The sequence below is a fragment of the Cajanus cajan genome, chromosome 5, assembly GCF_000230855.2.
Source record: "Cajanus cajan strain Asha chromosome 5, NIPB_CcT2T_4, whole genome shotgun sequence".
Taxonomy (NCBI): domain Eukaryota; kingdom Viridiplantae; phylum Streptophyta; class Magnoliopsida; order Fabales; family Fabaceae; genus Cajanus; species Cajanus cajan.
The window spans coordinates 18065989-18089227 of NC_138521.1; the positions used below are offsets into that span (position 1 = coordinate 18065989).

Here is a 23239-nt window from a genome sequence, read left to right on the forward strand (position 1 = left end):
TGATCAGCCAAGATTTGATCTTCTAGATGATGATGCAAAAATTTCCAATTCTTTTAAGGTCGTAAAACTTTGTCTGACTGATTCATTTGGCTTTTTGGAGGTTCCAATGTCTGAGTCACAACGTCTGTCTCTATCATCTAATGATCTTTAATCTATAAATCTGTAAAATCATCATCTAGATCTAATAGTTTCCTGTTAGTCTTTTGATCATCATTAAACTTCACATGGATTGACTCTTCCACTATAGAGGTTCTAGAGTTAAAGACCCTATATGCCTTTGAAGTTTTAGAGTATCCAAGAAAGATCCCCTTGTCCACTTTAGAGTCAAACTTTCCAAGTTAATTATTAGTGTTCAAAATGAAACACTCACATTCAGAGGGATGATAGTATGAGATGTTGGGTTTTCTTCCTCTCCATAATTCATAAGGAGTGAGGTTTAGCATGAGTCTTATTAATATTTTGTTTTGAATGTAAGACACATTGTTCAATCTTTGCCCAAAAATGTTTTGGCAAATTATTTTTGCAAAAGAGAGTTTTAGCTATCTTCTACAGGGTTCTGTTCTTCCTTTCAACTATCCTATTTTGTTGAGGAGTTCTCGGTGAAGAGAAGTTGTGGAAGATACCTTGGTTTTCACTAAAAGTTTTGAAATAAGAATTTTGAAATTTTGTTCCATGGTCACTTCTAATAGCAAATATGCAAAAACCTTTTTCATTTTGAGCACGCCTATAGAATATTTCAAAGATGCTAAATAACTTGTGTTCATGACCTAAGAAGAATACCCATTATATCTAGAATAGTCATCTACAATGATGAATCCATACTTTTTGCCTCCTAGACTCAGTGTCCTAGTTGGACCAAACATATCCATATGCAAGTGGTCTATAAGTGGAAAAATCCTTTTTAGATTTAAAAGAAGATTTAACTTGTTTCCCTTTCTGATACACATCACATAGAAAATGGGTTTTCCAAGATATCTTAGGCAATCCCCTTTCCAAGCATTTCTTGCTAATTTTAGAAATATGTTTCATATGTACATGCCTGAGTTTTTTTATGCCAAATCTGTCTTTCATCTTCTTTGGACACTAGACATGTTACATTCTATTTACTCAAACTAATAAAATCAATCTCAAAAAGATTGTTCTTCCTCTAAGTTGCAAAAAACACAGACCCATCATCTTACTTGACTATGCATGAGTCTTTGTCGAAGACTATAGTATAACCATTGTCACAAAATTGACTTATGCTAAGTAGGTTATATTTTATACCTTTAACATATAAAATATTATGTATAGTGGGCACTGATGCATTACACACATTATGTACAGTAGGTACAAATTCATTACCTACTTACCTATACCTTTTTATTTTTCCTTTGTCGCTTCCGAAGGATACAAATCCTTCATATGGTTAGAGGTCCAGGAACATAGACCTTTCTCCCATCATGTGTCATGAGCAACCACTGTCCAGGTACCAACTTGAATTCTTCCTTTTTCCCACCAAGGAGATCTACAATAGGAATAATTTGAGATTTTGGTACCTAGATTTTCCTGGGTCCTTTTATGTTAGTCCCATTTACTTTAGTATGTCCCTTTTGTCTTCCTGGAGGTTTTACTCCTTTTCCACTAGCATGGAAGGCAAACTTAGGCTTCTTTTGAAATGTCTTAGGACTGATATCAAAACCAAGACCATTTTTTTTTTCTGATGGAAGTCTTCTATGTCTTAGCAACACATTCAACTTTGAAGATCCTTCTACAAACTTGGTTAAGTCCTTCCTGAATTAAGTATTTTTAGCCTCTGATGTTGAGATCTCAAGAGGTACATAATTGGTGATCTTGTCTTTGAGACCCCTAACTTATGCCTCAGACTCCAATAGATTTTTCTTAAGTTTAAGATTTTCTTTTTTAAAAAGTTTTTGTTTTTTTTTTTAAAGTTTCTTATACTCAAGAGAAATCATGTGAGAGTTAGCAAGTAAGCTATCATAAGACATTTCCTCTTCATTAGAGTCAAAGTCAGATGAACAAGAGCTAGATTGAGAATTTACCTTAACATTTGTCTTAATTTTTTCCAACAGATAAATGTTTTTCCTTCTCGTCGTTTGAGCTGCTACTACTACTGTCAAAGTCCTCTTGTGCAACCATTAGACTCCTCTTGGTCTTTTTCTTGCTAGACAATCTTATTTTGAGGGAGGGATAGTTTGCCTTCATGTGTACAGGCTTTCTACACTCATAACAAACATCCTTGTTCTATAAAAACCTCAACGTCTTGGATCTTTGATTTTTTTTTTGTTGAAGATCCTCAACCTTTCCTTCTTTTTCAGCATGTCCTTGAACTTTTTAGACATGAAGGAGATCCCATTGTCTGTAGACTTCTTAGAGCTCTCATTTGAGCTTTCTATCTCAGACTCAACTTTGAGAGCTTTGTCACGTTCCTTCTTCTTGCTGGGTTCACAGCTTTTCAGAGCAACAATATTGTTTACTTTGCTTTGTTCCTTATTGTTGAGGTGAACTTCATGAACTCAAAGACCTCCAAGAATTTCATCACGCATCGAGATCTTTAAGTCTCGAGCTTCAGTGATTATTATGGCTTTGAGCTCCAAATCTTAGGTAGGTTGTCCAAGATCTTTAGATTATTCTCAACCTTTGAAAACTCAATTCCCAGGAATTTTAACCCATTGAGAATTTTTTAGAAGTGTCCAAACATCTCATCAATGGTTTTGTTCTCCTTCACGGAGAACAACTCATAATGCCTCTAAAAAGTAGTTTCTCTTTTGGGCCTCACGTCTTCAATGCCTTCATGAGTTATGCTGATGGCATCCCATATTTCTTTGGCTGTAGAATAGCTACAAAACTTGTTGTACTTGGTTTAGGACAACAAGCATGCGATGAGATAGTGCGCCTTGGTTTTTTTTTGTAGGATGTTGTAATCTTCCTGAGTATATTGATCCTTAGGCTTAGTGGTAACAAAATCACCTTGTGTTATAATCCTCCATAGGGGATACTGGTTGGACTTAATGAACATTTATATTCGATCCTTCCAGTATGGGTAATCTTCTTCATTAAAGGTTGGGGGCCTTGTAAGAAAAGCTCCTTCTAGTAGATATTGACCTTCACTAGTTTCTATCTAGATCTTTTTCCTTTAGCACGGTTCGATGCTCAATCTCGTTAAAGGTTGAGCTCTAATACCAAATTATGGAGAAAAGATAGACACTAAAAGGGGGGTTGAATAGTGTATATTAAAAACTCGCATGTTTGCAAGTCAATAGAGTAGTATATGTGACAGACAAAGCATTAGCAAGAGTAATCAATGAACACAATAAATTTTTATACTGAGTCACCTCAACCACTAAGGCTACGTCCAATTCTCAATTCAACCATATTGAGTTCCACTAACTTTCAAAAAATTTACAAGTATTCTTTCACCAAGCCACTTTTGGCTCAACACAAATGTTCTTTGATTGGCCTCTTTATGCCACTACCCAAGTATTACTTTTACAAATAAGCCTCTCCACGCTCAACACAAAGTATTCTTTTACACACAAGCCTCTTCATGCTTTACCCTATAACAATGGTTATAAAGGTATTACAAGGTTGTTGTTTTCGTCTCCTTTAGACCTGATTACAACAAAAGTTTAAATGCAAGAGATCATTTGAAGAAGATTTTCTATGTGTTTGGTTCTCTCCTATGTTGTATGTGTTGTCTATCATTTCTCTTTCTGTTGAGTTCTAGAGCTTCTTATATAGTAACTTCGAAGGAGATCACTGTTGTAGCTTCTTAAGTCTGATTCATAGAACTATTTTGTCTTACTCTTTTGTCTGATTTAGAGAGAAATGAAGTATCTATTGGTGCATTAAATGCTGTAATAAATGCCTTTCACCAAAACATATTTTTATCTTTGATAGATCAAACTACTTATCATAGCAGAGCAACAAAGTGGGAATAGTAAGAAGCAAAGTTAGTGTTCAACAAGGATGCAATGCTTTTATTGCACCTTTTTTGTGAGATCTGGGATCTTTGTCCTTTATTTTCATGCTCTACATGCCTTTATACACCTTTAACAGAGTGAGTTTCAAGATAACGACTTTCGATTTATTAAGGTGTAAAGCATTCATTTGAAAATTCAAACATGTTAATCACAATAAATATAATCGTTAAGAACATGACACACAATTGTATACTTCATCTGATTTGTTTCGTCTTGTAGACGCTACTTTGTCTTACATAATCTGAAACAATGACTTTTTGAAAGCGTTTTCTTGTTGAAAGATATAGTGTTTGTTATCGTTGAAACTTACAATAAATAAGGAATCTAATGATCGTCTTTTAACTTAACACATTAGTTAAAATTTAAATTAATAATCTAATATATATTCATCCTATTAATCTTGTTAGTGTTGTGTTGTGTGAAAAATATATCTTGTTACATATTATTTGTATAAAACTTCAACTAATTATGTATAATTTTTATTTTTTTTTTCAAAATTTAGAATATATATCTATATTCTAATTTCAATTAATCAACTTGATTACCCGATCCATTAACAATTGGATTGAATCACTTTAAAAAAAATACAAGCTTACCCTAACCCAATTATGTTTAGTTGTGTTGTCCTAAAAATAAAAATAAAATAAAATAAGATTTGACTTGAGTCATTTTCCCTCCTAATCTCATCCTATTAACATGAAAAATACCTATAAAGGAAACCAAATAGCATGATCCAAATATGATTTTAACCCTAATTACTTATTGACTTCAACCTACTATCTTGTAGGAAGCACATGACCATGGACTAGTAAAAAATAAAACCAAATTATGCCTTTAACATCACACATGCTCTACCAAGAAAACTTGAAATTAAATATTATCATATCAACTCATTTAATAGTTCATCAAGGACATTATTTCTTAATCAAACCAAATTTACTATCAATGTTTGTTAACCTTCAACGTCTCGAGTCCTCGACAAAACCAATGAATACCGTTATCAAAATCATAGTATCAAAAAATTGTAAATTTACTTTTACACTTTCTAAATTAACTCGATCTTTTGTCATGTATTATCAATCTTTTTTCATTACGTAATTTCCACAACTTATGAATGAGATCAATTTTTATTTATTTTTATATAATTTTGCATTTTTTAAAATTTATATTTTGTTACGAGAATGTTATTAGCTTCAAACATAAATCAAAACCTTATTTAAAATTACATAATTATTTTTAAATTAAATTGCATTATTGTTATGGTGCATAGAAATATTAAATTCAAATTCAAATTAAATTTATTTTAGTTTATAATCGTAACAAATGATGATATTTATAACAGCCTTTATAATATTGACATTATAATTATATTATCTTTCACATTTCAGTCAAATTATATACTTTTATATTATTATTATTAACTCAATAAAAGCGCACAATTTTTTAATTAACTAAATCATCATTTAAAAAATTATATATATATATATATATGAAAAAGAACTTGTTTACTCTAATAGTAAGCCTACTTAAACTTGTTTTGTTCAATAACTCAAAATCTATGAATTTGAACAATTCAATTATTATATTTAAAGCTCTTAATACATATATTAAATCTATAAATTTTTAAAAAATTTAAACACCATTTAATATTTTTTTCATTAATTTAAATTAATGTATAAAATAATTTTATAATTATCCGTCAATTTAAATTAATAAAATAAAATATTAAATAATTTTAATTTTTTAATTATAAATTATAAATTTTAATATAAAACATGAGTTATTAAACTCATGAAAACATGATTTATTGAATTCATGGAGTAAACGAATATATAAATATATATATATATATATATATATATATATATATATATATATATATATATGTGTGTTTGAATATCCATTTAAAGTATCGAAATGTGTGTTTTCCATTTTTAATGTATAAAATTTAAAAACAACGAAGTTATTACTTTTACTAACCCCATAACATTTTACTAAACAATACGGGAGATGACAGTCCTAAAAACAAATATATTTCCAATAACTTCGTTTAACCCATCATTCGGATTTGTAGTCTATACACAAGTTATAATAACCTTTACTTTGAACATCAACAACCTCATAAAAAGATGAAAAACGGGTCATATAGATGGGAATCACCAATCCCAAAGTTCTCCTCCAGTCTGCAAATTTAACCCAGTAATGAACCTGAACTCAGTCCCAAGTCACCGAAATCATAGAGTTGGCAAGGCCTGATTCCTCGAATGATGAATTACTTTCATAGTCCAAATTTTTTGAAGCTCCAGGAATTGCGTGTGTTAGTCTAAATGCCTTTGTTTCATCTTCCCCTAGTTGAACAGAAATGAAAGACCACAGCAGCTACAAGAAAAACAAAGAAAATCAAAACCAAACAAATAAACTCATAACAAAGACAATCAACTTACATCCCAAAAAGTAAAGTCCTAGTGTGTATACTAATTTCCACACAACACCCACTAATAATTGTTTTGAACAGTGAAATGATCACGCAGGGTGGTATAAGAAATTTGCTAATTTTGTCAATAACACTTCTCCAAATTAACAAGAAAATAACTTGGCAACTTGAAACAGGAAAGATAATTATTATACTATAATAATTAACTCTAGTAATCTATCAGTCATCAAATAAAATGCAACAATTCAATAGTACTGTAGCACATAGTTAGTCATACTTAAGCAAGAAGGGTGTGCATGATAAGTTGAATAATTAAAATATTGTCACTTTGCCATAGACCCGATATCACACATCCACAACAATCACCATTTCAAAATAATGTTGCGTGAACAAGACATGCAGATATAGTCATATCCAGCTGTTCTTTAAAGGGGGTTAAGAAGGTACAGCATACAGAAATCATACCAAAATTGGCACAAGACCATCCATAAGGCCTATGAGAACGTAGGGTTGAATGGAATCCTACAGATATATGAGAGCAACATCAGTTACCTGAATTGGATCAGTGCGTAAGAAGTTACGCTGAACCCGACGTCCATCTGGAAGACGGACACCAACTCTGCATAGGAGATTTCTTTCAGCCTTGGGTTCTTCAGGCAAGGCTGGATAGGTGGGCCTCTTAGCCAAGGCTGTTTCTTGCCCATTGACTGCAACGTCAGCATCTTTATTATCTCTTCCAGCCATAGCAGTTGATTCTTTCATGCTTTCCATAGAAGCTGCCAAAGCTCTTTGAACTTCCTCATCCTCCTCTTTACTCTCATCTGAATCTACCAACGCTGTGACATCAAAAAAAGATCATGATGTTGACAAAATATAACAGATAATTTTATAATTGGAAATGATGGATATAGAATTGTTGGCAAGTAAAAGAAGGATTTAAAAAAAAGACTAAGGGCGGTGGGAAAGGTTCATCCAAATTGTAAGAGATGAGGAATATATAAAATATATGGAGTGTTGATCAGTAAAAATAAGTAAAAAAGTAAATATATCAATAAAGACTACATAAACATCATGTCTGAACAAACTCCTGGAATATAGATAGGGACTAGCGACAAACCTTTAGATTTTGGGGGGCTAGAACTTCCTCTAGGACGCTTGTGTGACAAGGTAATATGATGATCCTTAGGCCCTGCATCAAGGAATGCTAGTAGACCCTAAAGTAAAAGACTCTTTAAATCAGTAAGTATTAAAAACAATCAAGTTCAGGATTTACTTATGAATGATGTTTCAAACTCCCAATAAAAAGTTTCCATTATAGTAAGTTAAAATGATGAACGCATACTTCCAATAAGCTTTCAGGTTGAACCATTCCAATCCAAGAGCGCATCTTTTGGCCAGTAATGGGATCAATAATAAGCACAACAGGAATTGAATCCAGTCTGTAATAAGTGCAGACTTTTCTGCCTACCGTTGTATCATCATATACCTATATGCCAACAAAAAAATTTGACAAAGGAAAATTGCATATAATACAAAATACTGTAAATGCACATGTTTGATATCAGCAACAAATAATTTTGAAAATATCACAATAAACCCAATTGCAAGAAGCAGCTACTCTCACTAAAAGCATTCAAATGCTGAGGAATTAGAACAGTGGCCACAAAGCAAAAGCAGTTTTCATTCACTAGCCACGGCAATGTTTATGCAAAAAAGCCAAAATGCCAAGACTCAATCCTCGCTTGTTAAACCTACAACAGCATACACTCACAAGAAAACAGACTCCTCTATTCCCAACCAATCCTGATCAAAGAAAATCCCTCATATCTCAGTCCCTTGAGAAACCACAAACATAGCTCGCAAATTAGATTAAACAATGATGCAAAAGAACAACAAAGTAACGTATGCTCCTAAATTAAAGAAAGTATGGTTCCAATCATCCAGACCCATGGATTTGAAATCAAATGAACCACTGAGATCTCATTAGAATCAATCTAATGATTTCCACCTAGAGCAAGTGTCAGATATATAATATTTTAGCCATATTTGACAGCTAGCAAATATTGTAAATCAAGAGTATGAAATAAGCAAGAAGCAGTGACAAAAGTTAGATAAAGTTAAAAGAAACTGTTTTCAGTTACAGTAAACCTAATTAAACTGAATCTTACCAAAGAGTAATATACTTACCAAACTACCAACTAACAATGGCTGGAATAACTGTCTATAATATAAACAGTTAACAGAGAGAGGAACTAACCCAGAATAAATACACACAAGCTGTAACTAAACACAAGAATATAATCTGACATAAGCCAAGCAGAGAGTATCAGTTACTGTTCCGGTATTGGAGATCACCGCCGAAGAACCCTTAGCGATACCGAGCTAAAAGAACTTGACAGCAATCTTGACCTAGAACATTTGATAAGTGTAACCTACTTTCTTAGACCTAATCATTGCTATATATAATGGTATCGCTAAGGGTTCTTCGGCGGCGGTCTCCAATACCGGAACATTTTGGCACCCACCGTGGGGCCTGAACCCACGACCACAAGGTTAAGAGCCTTCCATGCCCGAGCACTAAGGTGCAAAGAGCATGTTGGATCAACATTTTGCCGACCTGCTTTGGTCGGTGTGAGACCACCATGGTACATAGCCCTCCATGCTCGAGCACTAAGGTGCGAAGAGCATGTTGGATCAACATTTTGCTGACCTGCTTTGGTCGGTCTGTGGGAGACCACCATGGTACATAGCCCTCCATGCTCGAGCACTAAGGTGCGAAGAGCATGTTGGATCAACATTTTGCCGACCTGCTTAGGTCGGTCTATGGGAGACCACCACGGTACATAGCCCTCCATGCTCGAGCACTAAGGTGCAAAGAGCATGTTGGATCAACATTTTGCCGACTTACTTTGGTCGATCTGTGGGAGACCATCATGGTATATAGCTCTCCATGCTCGAGCACTAAGGTGTGAAGAGCATGTCACGTAGGCATTTTGTTGACCTACTTTGGAACATTTTGGCGCCCACCGTGGGGCAGGTAAAACTGCATCCCACACCTTTGTTGTTTGACGTGAGCAGAAGGTCGCAATGACGAGGATTCTGAGAAGCAATGCGATAGGAGCTAGTAACGACGACATAAATGGTGCCATAACTGGGGGCGCCGGCGGAATTGAAAATCCCATTCCCGCCGCCGGCGGCCACACTCTAGAAGAAATCTCGGCCGCAATAGAAACCTTGCAACGGGAGAACGAAGAAACGCGAAGCAGAGAAGGAAAATGTCGTCGGTGATGAACATGTTCGGGTGCGGGGTGGTGAGGGCTCTGCCGCAAGCATTGGGGATTGGGAAGAGAAGCGGTGGAGGATTGACGATAGTGTGTTCGTCTCGGCCTCAGAAGAAAGCGACGGCGCATCACAGGAAGACGCGGCCACGGAAGACGCAGCCGTGGGATATAAATCGGAAACCTACGGTGTACGATCCTCTGCTTCCTCTTCCTCCCGATTGGACGCTCGTTATTCCCGCCGATGCTTCCGCTGCTCCTCCGCCTCCAACTCCCGCTCCCTAGCCACTGTGAAACAAACGAATTCACAATGGCCGCCACGAAAAGCCTCTCCATCTTCCTCCTCATCGCCGTAACCTGCGTCGCCAGCAGGCAAGCGGCGAACTTCAACATCACAAACAGATGCAACTACACGGTGTGGGCAGCCGCCTTGCCCGGCGACGGCGTAAGGCTGAACCCTAACGAATCATGGAGCCTCAGCGTGGCGAACGGAACGACGGGAGGACGCATTTGGGGCCGAACAAACTGCACCTTCAACAGCACGGGACACGACAAGTGTCTAACCGGTGATTGCGACGGTGTGCTTGTGTGCAACAAAACGGGTACACCCCCGAACACGCTGGTGGAATTCGCGTTGAACCAGTACAACAACCTCGACTTCTACGACATCTCCCTCGTGGACGGTTTCAACATTCCCGTGCAGCTGAGCCCCACCTACAACTGTAGCTCCGTCAAATGCGCCGCCGACATCCTGGGAGAGTGTCCGACTCAGCTGCATGTTCCCGGCGGTTGCAACAACCCCTGCACGGTTTTCAATACGACTCAGTATTGTTGTACCTCCGGTGTTGTTGGATGCGGTCCCACTGATTATTCAAGGTTTTTCAAGGAAGAGTGCCCAAATGCCTACAGTTACCCTATGGATGATGCAACCAGCACTTTCACGTGCATGGGAGGATCCGATTATAGGGTAGTATTTTGCCCTTAATTCTTCTCATTTATGTCTCTCTATATCTGCTTCTATTTCATGTTCATGTCCCAAATCTCCGATTCGCCGATTGTTTTCGATGAATTTTTAGCTGTGATGAATTGTTTCGTCAACTACTTCGTTATGTCAATTCGATTAAATTTCGATTGTAGGCTCGTCTTCTAGCTTTGATTTTCTTGTTTTTTATACACAAGTTCAATCATCTCATAGATGACTTTGATTGGTTGAGATTGCCAAATTTAAAGAGTAAATTAAAATTATACTCTGAACCTTGGTGTGAAGAGCACTTTAAGGTCGGCATTTTGACGATCCGAACCTTGGTGTGACGAGCACTTTAAGGTCGGAATTTAGAAGACCCAAACCTTGGTGTGAAGAGCACTTTAAGGTCGGCATTTTGACGATCCAAACCTCGGTGCGAAGAGCACTTTAAGGTCGGAATTTAGACGATCAAGACCTTGGTGTGAAGAGCACCTTAAGGTTAGAATTTAGAAGACCCAAACCTTAGTGTGAAGAGCACTTTAAGGTCGGAATTTAGACGATCAATCCTTGGTGTGAAGAGCACTTTAAGGTCGGAATTTAGACGATCAAGACCTTGGTGTGAAGAGCACTTTAAGGTCGGAAATTTTGACGATCCAAACCTTGGTGCGAAAAGCACCTTAAGGTCGAAATTTATACAACTCAAACCTTAGTGTGAATAGCACTTTAAGGTCGGAAATTTAACGATACAAACCTTGGTGTGAATAGCACCTTAAGGTTAGAATTTAGAAGACCCAAACCTTAGTGTGAAGAGCACTTTAAGGTCGGAATTTAGACGATCAAGACCTTGGTGTGAAGAGCACTTTAAGGTCGGAATTTAGACGATCCAAACCTTGGTGTGAAGAGCACCTTAAGGTTAGAATTTAGAAGACCCAAACCTTAGTGTGAAGAGCACTTTAAGGTCGGGATTTAGACGATCAAACCTTAGTGTGACGAGCACTTTAAGGTCGGAATTTAGACAATCAAGACCTTGGTGTGAAGAGCACTTTAAGGTCGGAATTTAGACGATCAAGACCTTGGTGTGAAGAGCACTTTAAGGTCGACATTTTGACGATCCAAACCTTGGTGCGAAGAGCACTTTAAGGTCGGAATTTAGACGATCAAGACCTTGGTGTGAAGAGCACTTTAAGGTCAGAAATTTTGACGATCCAAACCTTGGTGCGAAGAGCACCTTAAGGTCGGAAATTATACAACCCAAACCTTAGTGTGAAGAGCACTTTAAGGTCGGAATTTAGACGATCAAACCTTGGTGTGAAAAGCACTTTAAGATCGGAATTTAGACGATCAAGACCTTGGTGTGAAGAGCACTTTAAGGTCAGAAATTTTGACGATCCAAACCTTGGTGCGAAAAGCACCTTAAGGTCGAAATTTATACAACCCAAACCTTAGTGTGAATAGCACTTTAAGGTCGGATATTTAACGATCTAAACCTTGGTGTGAATAGCACCTTAAGGTTAGAATTTAGAAGACCCAAACCTTAGTGTGAAGAGCACTTTAAGGTCGGAATTTAGACGATCAAGACCTTGGTGTGAAGAGCACTTTAAGATCGACATTTAGACGATCCAAACCTTAGTCTGAATAGCACCTTAAGGTTAGAATTTAGAAGACCCAAACCTTAGTGTGAAGAGCACTTTAAGGTCGGAATTTAGACGATCAAGACCTTAGTGTGAAGAGCACTTTAAGATCGAAATTTAGACGATCAAGACCTTGGTGTGAAGAGCACTTTAAGGTCGGAAATTTTGACGATCCAAACCTTGGTGCGAAAAGCACCTTAAGGTCGAAATTTATACAACCCAAACCTTAGTGTGAATAGCACTTTAAGGTCGGAAATTTAACGATCTAAACCTTGGTGTGAAGAGAACTTTAAGTTCGGCATTTTGACGATCCGAACCTTGGTGTGACGAGCACTTTAAGGTCGGAATTTAGAAGACCCAAACCTTGGTGTGAAGAGCACTTTAAGGTCGGAATTTAGACGATCAAACCTTAGTGTGACGAGCACTTTAAGGTCGGGATTTAGACAATCAAGACCTTGGTGTAAAGAGCACTTTAAGATCGGAATTTAGATGATCAAGACCTTGGTGTGAAGAGCACTTTAAGGTCGGAAATTTTGACGAACCAAACCTTGGTGCGAAAAGCACCTTAAGGTCGAAATTTATACAACCCAAACCTTAGTGTGAAGAGCGCTTTAAGGTCGGGATTTAGACGATCAAGACCTTGGTGCAACGAGCACTTTAAGATCGGCATTTAGACGATCCAAACCTTGGTGTGAATAGCACTTTAAGGTTAGAATTTAGAAGACCCAAACCTTAGTGTGAAGAGCACTTTAAGGTCGGAATTTAGACGATCAAGACCTTAGTGTGAAGAGCACTTTAAGATCGGCATTTAGACGATCCAAACCTTGGTGTGAATAGCACCTTAAGGTTAGAATTTAGAAGACCCAAACTTTAGTGTGAAGAGCACTTTAAGGTCGGAATTTAGACGATCAAGACCTTGGTGTGAAGAGCACTTTAAGATCGACATTTAGACGATCAAGACCTTGGTGCAAAGAGCACTTTAAGATCGGCATTTTGACTACCCAAACCTTGGTGTGAAGAGCACTTTAAGGTCGGAATTTAAACGATCAAGACCTTAGTGTGAAGAGCACTTTAAGGTCGGAATTTAGACGATCAAGACCTTGGTGCAAAGAGCACTTTAAGATCGGCATTTTGACTACCCAAACCTTGGTGTGAAGAGCACCTTAAGGTCGGAATTTAGACGATCAACATAAATCAAGTCAAACGGTGCGCCCCAAGTTGCGACCCAAAGTAGGTCAACAAAATGCCTACGTGACATGCTCTTCACACCTTAGTGCTCGAGCATGGAGAGCTATATACCATGATGGTCTCCCACAGATCGACCAAAGTAAGTCGGCAAAATGTTGATCCAACATGCTCTTTGCACCTTAGTGCTCGAGCATGGCGGGCTATGTACCATGAAGGTCTTCCACAGACCGACCAAAGCAGGTCAGCAAAATGTTGACCCAACATGCTCTTCGCACTTTAGTGCTTGAGCATGAAGGGCTATGTACCGTGGTGGTCTCCCATTGGCCGACCCGAGGCACATCGACAAAATGCACCATGGAGGTCCCCCAAAAACCGATCAAACCGAACCTACGCAATACCGACCCAACATGCTTTTCGCACTTTAGTGCTTGAGCATGGAGGGCTATGTACCGTGGTGGTCTCCCATTGGCCGACCCGAGGCACATCGACAAAATGCACCATGGAGGTCCCCCAAAAACCGATCAAACCGAACCTACGCAATACCGACCCAACATGCTCTTCGCACTTTAGTGCTTGAGCATGGAGGGCTATGTACCGTGGTGGTCTCCCATTGGCCGACCCGAGGCACATCGACAAAATGCCGAGCCCATAATAGGGACCCAAATATGGGAAGATTCACTAGCTCACTCAAACAATCAATAAGATCCCACAATCTGTGGGAACGGTAATAAATACCGGGAGTTACGAGTCCACAATGGGACGTGATTTATGAGATCATAAAGAGGAGTGTGCGATTCATGTCTGTAACGCTACACCATTATATATAGCAATGATTAGGTCTAAGAAAGTAGGTTACACTTATCAAATGTTCTAGGTCAAGATTGCTGTCAAGTTCTTTTAGCTCGGTATCGCTAAGGGTTCTTCGGCGGTGATCTCCAATACTGGAACAGTTACTCTAAAATTTTCCCAACTAACTTGATGGCTAGAATCCAAACTAACAACTAAACAATGGCTGCTACTAACTGTCCATCAAACTAACAGAAACAGTTAGCAGAATACAAAAACTAACTAACTAACTCTGACAAGCTATACACATAAGTTGTAGCCTGTATCTAGACACTAAGGAATTTAATCTGACATAAGCCTAGCACAGAGTATAAGTTACTCTATTCCCCACTCAAAATCAATTGATGGAGTGATGAGTACTAACCCTAAACCCTGTGCTTGTCTTGAAGATCATAAAAACTGAGCAAGAAAGCATTGTTACGATGTCAACCAAGTGGTTCTGCACAGTGAGGTGATCATAATTATTAATCCCGGATAGCAAAGTGGCCAACTCCAAATGTGAGATTGCGGTATAACGGATGGCAGGATAACTGCTATTCTAATTTACACACGCACACACATGTATATATATAAAATAATTTATAATAAATAATTAATAATATATGTATAAAAATAGAAAAATAACTCATTAATACATTAACTATTTTCAATAATAAGAATTTATAGTATATAAACAAAATAAAAAAATAAGAAAACAAAATGGTTAAGGCTTTATATTAATTTTTTTCTTACTTAAATTATCTGAATTATAATAATTAAAAATAAAGAGAAGTTACTATTTAAAAAAAATAGAAAAGTAAAAATAAACTTTACATAAATTAGGCCCATCAAAGCAAACCAAAAGAGAATAAATAAATTTGGGCCCATTGGCCCAACTTTTCCAACTCTAATTTGTTTACCTTAACCCTAAGAGCCATCAACTAGCCACTCCACCACCTCCCTCCCATCTTAGAAGAAGAAAAATCTGCAGGAGATCCATCAGAGAAGACAAATCTGTCGTCGTTCAAGAAGACACATCCGACACCCACTGAAGAAGAAGACAAATATGCAGAGATCCACCAGCAAAAATAGATCTATAGGAGATTTTAGAAGGGAAACCAGCCGCCCAACCCATGATTGCACTGCCTTGCTCCACCACTTTTGCGGCTGCTCCACATCAAGTTTTTTGTAGCAACACCAAGCTGCTCTGCTCTGCTCCATCGCTATTGATAACTATGGATGTGAATCATGTGATACACTCTGTTGATAACTTATCATACAATAGAAGTTGAACTCCAAATACTTGGTTTTGAAATGAAGAAGCAGGTTATGGGAGATTCAAAAACAAAGGTGAGATTGTCAGAATAGATATTAGGAGTTATTTTGGAACTCAATAAACATGTGAATCCAAAAAGCCTTGGCTTCTACGTGTAATCAGCATAATTTGGATCTTCCTTGGACCATAATGATAAGATAGGGTCCAACTATGTGCAAAAGCTTGGGGTGGAACACTCATCATTTGGATCTAAGCCTCAATCTGCACCACCATAGACATGGGAGGATGAGTGGCTAAAGGGGTTTGGCTAAGTTATAGGGTCTCCTTTACTAAGGTGTGAATTACCACTAGAAATGGGAATAGATCAGACTTTAAACAAGAGCCTATAACCTGGACTGTTTAAAGTCTGACCTGGCTCAACCTACTTGATAGAAATGCCAGGCATAGGCTTTTAAAAAAACCTATTTATTTAAAAAGATTGAACTTAGGCTCATAAAAAGCCTGTTAGGCTCAATAGGCCAACCTACTTATCTATGATATGATAAAAAATAATATATGTATATGTATATATAACACTATTAACAATATAAATAAATAAATAAATTTGTAATACAAAAAATCAAATTATTAATACTTTATACATTTTCACTACACTTAAACATTTTACATTCCTTGTTCGTCCCAAAAAGAACAAGTTTTGAAGGTCTTGAGAGTTTCAAATATAAATGGATCCACAGATTTCGATAGCACAACACAACTGAAAATCAAGCTTGTGCCACCTAAGCACAACTCTATTGATCCCACAGAAAATTCCTTTTTCCAGATAATCATTTTACACATGACCAAGGGCCACAATATCACATGAAGGGGGAGCCCCATAGAATTGGGGGGAAAAAAGAAAGGACCTATAGATGAGATTTTGCTGGAACAAGGAGATTAACATCCAAAATGGTTCAAAGATATTAAAACCCAAAACCCAAATAAAGGTATAAAGACTAGAAGAGCAACAATACTATTGGAGGTGGCACGGTGTCAAATTGAGGGCCAAAGGGAGGCACATCGATTTCACATGCCTAACAAGGTCGTAAGTTGTGGTGCACATAAAAGAACATGAGAAGGCTTCAGCCTCCAAAACTTAATGGATTCTGCCTTGCTCGGAGGCACACCAGATCATGGGCTCGTTGGATTGAATGGAAGCCAACAATGGACGATGCCAGAAATGTCACCAAAGAGAAACTCAGTGAGATGGAACCTACTCTAACACCATATTAGAGACCGAGATTTTGGTAAATTGCTTTAGTGAATTAAGCACTTCGCATAATTGATATATGTATATATACATACACACACCCGCATATCCCAAAATTAATTACATTCAAGAGAACAAATATACAATGCAATTTTTATAGGCCTATTGTGCATGTTTACAGCAGGAGGGTTAGGAAGGAAATGTAGAAGGAAGGGAAAATGTGAATATTGGGCCTAAGGAGCAAGGCCTGTATATGTGAGAAAAGAGAAATGTGAAAGGAGGGAATAACAGAAAGGACATATGCCAATAGGAGCGGTAATCATAGAAGGAGAGAAAGAGAATATGCATTTTGTGGGAGGTAGTGGAATAGAGAGGCACAAATGAGAAGTATCCCACTATCAAAGATAAAATTCCTCCCCGGAACACAAAAGAAGATATGGTCATGGCAAAATTATAAATAAAAAAAACGGAACATGCTTTTCCATTCATCAAAATCAGAGCCTTTTCTACATACATTTGACCAACAAATGGTCAATAAAGAAAGTAACAATGATCCTTTCTGTTGCCCCTTTCTTTTCCTAGCTGTTGAAAATGTTATAACCAGAAATGAATTCACAATGAATATGATCAATGAAGACTACAAGTAGCCACTCAACACACCAACCTGCATCCAATAAAATTACTGAACAGCCATTTCATACAACCCTGCCCCAGCTCCTTTGCTTCCACCACACATTCTCAGAAAAATTCCTTCTTGAGTCACACCACAGGGTTAAGCCACTCACATCATATGTTGGGTCAAGCCCACATAATAAAAGAAAATAAATGGGAAAAATGGATAGGAGACAAGAGACTCTAAAAAATGTTGATTGTGATATGAAATGTATGAAACAATACATTAACTTATTACTTATTTATAAAAATAAATAAAAAATAAAAAAACTTATGGCAAGCAATACATACCAAGCCCAATAACACTCCTAACATAATCAAAATCTAAATATTCTATTCTTAATATTAGCACTAGATGGCCCTTCTCTGAAAGACTATGCAATTACACTATAGAATAGGAAACAAAGCTTAGCCATGCCAGATAATAATATTGAATTGCGCATATCATCTCCTCTGACATAAGTTGAATTAGAAAACAACATATTTTATTGTAACAAAGACATAATCCTTATTCAACCAATTTCCACTTTTTTGTAACTTAAATGATATGTAATTTTCTGAAGAGGAGCCTCTATTCCTTGACTCTCTTCATTTAAATAATTATTTAGATAAAAAGGTCAGGACCTGGATCCTTGTTTGGTGTTTTCATGTAAATCATTTTTTCAATTCCTAATTCATCTGCTGAATGGAGTTACTTTCCTTCGTGTTAAACCTACTTAGAAATCCAAAGATCATTATCCTCTAAACTTTGTAATTATTTTCTTTTATCTTAATTAATTTATTCTTTATCATAAAATTATAATAAGAAAAAACCTAAGCATAACCCTAAATCATTACAGTGCCATTAGGAGTATTATCAATCAAAATAATATATACAAACCTTTTTCAAGAAATTGAGCAATTATAGTGGTTAGGGTATAATATTATAAGCTACCATGCTAATAACAATTTTAAAATACAAAATAATTTAACCACCATTGTTCAAGTCAGCAGAGTAGGAAACTGACCTGCCAGAATATGCAGTTAGTACTAATAGTCTGAGAAACAGCTTCATTGGCCCATGTGTCCCGGTTAAGCTTCACAAAGCAAACATTATTAGTAGTGCTAATGCCAAGAAAAATGTAAAAGGAGCACCAAAAATATAATACCATATGTGAGCTGAATTCCTTGGTAGATTGTATGTTCACTAACAGCCATTTGTTCTGCAAAGAGGCGGCATCTTTCGCCTGCATAAAAAGCCCAAACATTAGTCACAACAGCGTACCATTCATTCCTAGTATTATGCTTAAATGGATTTAAGTGCAGAGCATTTTGAAAATGCAATAGATGTATTTGTAAGTGCTAAGATTGGTTAAAGAGGGTATGTAAAAAAATCAGGAAAATAGAGTGAATATTGTACCAATTAGTTCAACATTTTAATACTTGAAAAGTATAAAATTTAGAAACAATAATCAACCATGAGTTTAAAACATAAAATCAAGGTTGAGCTTGGCTTTGCAGGCTCATATTTAAAATAAAATTAAAAAGAAAATGTTTTACCAGAATTAGGGTTCACTCATCTCCACCTTTATCAAAATCAATAAAATCCAAACTACAAAGCATAATTACCTTATCAAAAGGACCATTGAACATAAGATGAAATGGAGGACGATAAAGTGAAGCAAGATTATCCCGAGAACTCTCTGCTATAGAAGCAGCACCTTGCTCTGACTCCCAAACCCCAGGATGTCTCATTTCCTCTTCAAAGTTACGAAATGCAACTAGGGAGCTCGGTTCTTGTGAACGATGTCCAACCCTTGGTGCTCTGCATAAACATGACAAAACACAGAATTAATGGATGGTTTGACTGGCAAAAGTCACATAAATATTATGGCACAACAAAGTAAACATATACTACCTCTGTCCCTATTTATAAGACTCAACTCAAGAATAGTTTGTTTTTTTTATATAAGACCCAATTCATAATGTTTGATGTATTAATTATTTTTAAACTAAAACGCCCTATCTAAAATGTTCTCTTAATTTGATGGAATTCATTAATTATAGACTCTTTAAAAGGCATGTATTTTAATTGGTTAGAAGAACTAGTATTACTTATGAGAGGGAAGTAGTATATGACATGCACTCTAATTGATTAAGAGAGAGATGAGTATTAATCATGGTAGTTGAATCGAGATACACATAATGTATCGGAAAGCTTATTTTTTGAATCGTGAATCGAATCGTATCGTGAATCGTAAGATTCGTGATCAATAAAAACATAGTGTATATATATGCATACAAGACATATAAAAGCACTCTAAGCACATTTTAATATAAAGAAACAGACAAAATGAAGTCATACATAAATATATAGTAATATATAAGCTTCAAAATACAAACAAAGATAGAATTATACAAATAATAACAGTCTCAAAGCCAAAAGAAATGACTGTACAGTTCAACAACAAAGCCTCCAAAAAAATCATTGTTGTTGCTAAATATATACATATACAAGGGACTGTTTGCTACTCTAATCAGCAATATAGCCACCCAAAAAAAATATTAGTGTTGTTGCTGCATAAACTCAGCAACAAGTGGACCACTAACACGAAGAACAGCAACCCAAACAGCCATCCAAACGAAGCTGCGAACCTGGACGAGACAAAGGGACCACTAAAAGTGAAACCCACTAAGTGGGTCATGTACAGGAATGGGTATCGGCATTTTCTGTCTCAGTTTCGTCTTTTTTTATTTAAAAAAAATCATTTTTTTTAGGGTTTTCAGAACCGGGTCGCGCATGACCCGACCCGGTTTTGGACGCGACCCGTTTCTTCCCAGAATCGTGCGAGACCTTCCAGAATCGCGATTTTCCGATTCTAAACCCGATACAAACGATTCGAAAACGATTCAGGATCAAAAACGATACACCATGCGATTCGAATCGCTGAAGCACGGAATCGTATCGTATCGTACGATACGAATCGCGATTCCTACGATACTTACTACCATGGTATTAATTAAGAGAGAAAAGTAGTATAAGGGTAATTTTGAAAAAAAAAATTAAAAATAAAACAAATTAATTGTTATCAACTAGATTAACTATTTTTCTTAATCTTGATAAATTAATTATTTGGATTGAGGTAGTAATATTCAATGAGCCTATCTAGATTAGGGAAAAACATTCCCTAGAGATAAGGCAAGTAGTACAACAGCATTAATTGTATTCTGACAAAAATACACAGATATTTATGTAATTTAATTTCTGAAAGATAGCTATGGTGATGAGATCAAGGATCAAAGTTGTAACATACTTCAGTGCAAAATGCAAGACAATCTAATAGTTCAGATAATGTACATAATAGTCCCTGTAAAATCTTCAAATTTTGGTTTTAGTCCTATATTTTTTAAATACCCAAACTTTAGTCCCTGTAGGCGAAAAGTATGAGATTTAGGGACTAATGTTTGTCTATTTTCAAAAATACAAGGACAAGAGCTGTTGGTTGTGAATGTTAGGGACAAAAACAAATCTGAAAATTCTTCAGGAACTAGAGACAAAATTAACCCTATAAAATCCATTCCATTACATCTAATTTTATTTCAATTAAAATATTAATTCAATTATTTGAAAGACTCTCATTAGGTTTCCACTTCCCTCAATATTTCAACCTGCCCCCAATCTCATCTTCCCAAATTTTTCAACTGCCTCCAACACCCAGATCTCTCAAGTCCTTTCACTGCCTCACACCCTTTCTTTGATTCAAACCCTCCTTTTCTCTGGGTCGGAGCTTCCCCTAACCACCACCAACCAGAGGCCATCAATGCAATAGAAAGCCAGGCGCAATGCAGTGACCACAACCACTGGATGATTTTTTGAATTCATTCTACTAGTTTTATGTTGTATTGTATTTTACTGGTTCTCTTTTGTATTTTTATGGGTGCTTCTGATTATTTTGTTCACCTCTTTCTTGTATTCTGTTGGTTCTTCTGGTATGAATTTTTTTTCTCTGGTGTACAATATTACGGGTGTTTTTCTTCCCCTCTGCTTTAGTTATTTCTGGTTGTTGGTTGAAGAAAGAGAGTATATTACTATATTTTTAATCATAAGCAACCGTTACTCATATGAGCAAAGGAGCTTAATTTTAAGGAACCCAGCTTGACACGTAGATCTCCTCCAATGGTAAAAAAACGTTACACAATCGTATCTTAAAATAACAAACCGTTAAGGAACCAGCGCGAGAGATGTTCTTAGTGAGTTGTTAGCAAAAGTACACACCACTAGAACAGTGTTGAACCCTTCCAATTATAAATGGATAACAAGACTGCTACCTAGCCACAATAATTGATTTTTCTTTCACCTAACCTCGTTTCACAGTTCACAAAGGCACACACAGAGACAAAAGAAGAGCAATGACTTGCTTATTATACAAACACACACACACAACCCAAAGAATGACAAGAACACCAAATAACATGCATCTCTGACAAAGCAAAGAAAGAAACTCGGAAAAGGAAAACATACCCATACAGCATTGCATCGTCATAGAGAGTTTCCCTTATTACAGGCAAAGGAGGACGCACTTCATCGCCATCATTGTGGGCAATATTACTTTCACTTGCAGCTTCCCTGCTCGGTTCACTAAAAAAACAACAATTGCAAGCTAAAAAACCAACCCACAAAAAATCACCCACTAAAGAGTCAAAAGTACTACCTTGCAGGTTGATCATTCCATGAATCAACATTCTCCAAAGGTGGAGTGTGCAACGATGGAGGTGGCACTGATCCACTTTCACTACCTATGAGAAACAGCTGAAGCGCCTCCTCAAGTTTCCAACTTGTAGCCTGTTACAACAACAACAACAACAACAACATTAACATTATTGGAATTTCCTAGATCTGTTGACAAGGGAAATTACACATGATGTATGAGATTGAAAATTGAGGGTAAACCTGGAGGAACTGGCGCGCAGTCTCGGCGGTTTGGCCCTGAGCGACCTCGAGGAAGGAAGAGACCATGCTCTGTTGCTCGTTCGGCGACAACACTCCCTCCATTGATTCCGGTTGGGAGGGGATTAGGGTTCCGATGAAGATGAAGATTGAATTCAAGAATATGAGGAATCATTCACCGACTAACACACCTTCATACTCCACTCTTCCGAGTAATGGAACGTCTTTATGGAATACGCAATGGCCAATTTGCTTTCTCAAAATTTTGGCTGGAGCATAGTTACTCATAATAAAAAGTATATATTATGAGATCCAAAAATTTTGTATTTTTTATATTTTATTTAATAAAAATATTTAAAAAAATTATAAATATTTATAAAATTAATTAATATTGTATTTAACTTTAAATTTTAAGATTTTAAATTTTAATCTGATATCTTTAAAGATAATTATTTTTAATATTATTTAAAAACTAAAAATAAAATTATTTATAATATATATATATATATAATCAAGTTATCGCTTTTATATATTATAAAAAAAAATCTTTTCTCTATTTTCTCCTTTTTCAGTTTATTGATATTATTAATAATTACTAAATTATTAATCATTCCATTTCTATGTTACAACCTCTTACTTTAATTGTTTTTTATCACTAAATTCTCTGTAAAAATATAGTTATATGGTTAAATATATTTAAAATATTTTCTTATTATAAAGTTTAATTAACTAAAATAAATATTTATCATATGAATTAAATATATTAAAATATTAATTATTTTATATATAAAAATGGGAAGGAAACAGCATTT

General features: G+C 36.2%; 2 protein-coding genes across 2 annotated transcripts; one reads left to right on the forward strand and one right to left on the reverse strand.

Annotated features, from left to right (window-relative positions):
- Window positions 1-5994: 5994 nt before the first annotated feature.
- Window positions 5995-22706, reverse strand: LOC109810804 (UBX domain-containing protein). The gene is made up of 10 exons (XM_020374371.2): window positions 22431-22706; window positions 22192-22322; window positions 22002-22118; window positions 19109-19304; window positions 18649-18726; window positions 18508-18576; window positions 7760-7903; window positions 7535-7631; window positions 6970-7253; window positions 5995-6362 (listed from the first exon to the last, which is right to left on the reverse strand). Exons 1-10 carry the CDS (start codon window positions 22530-22532, stop codon window positions 6198-6200), a joined length of 1383 nt encoding a protein of 460 aa, XP_020229960.2. The 5' UTR covers window positions 22533-22706; the 3' UTR covers window positions 5995-6197.
- On the forward strand, window positions 9980-10710 carry LOC109810805 (protein P21). The gene has a single exon (XM_020374372.3). It carries the CDS (start codon window positions 10006-10008, stop codon window positions 10678-10680), a length of 675 nt encoding a protein of 224 aa, XP_020229961.1. The 5' UTR covers window positions 9980-10005; the 3' UTR covers window positions 10681-10710.
- Window positions 22707-23239: the final 533 nt, after the last annotated feature.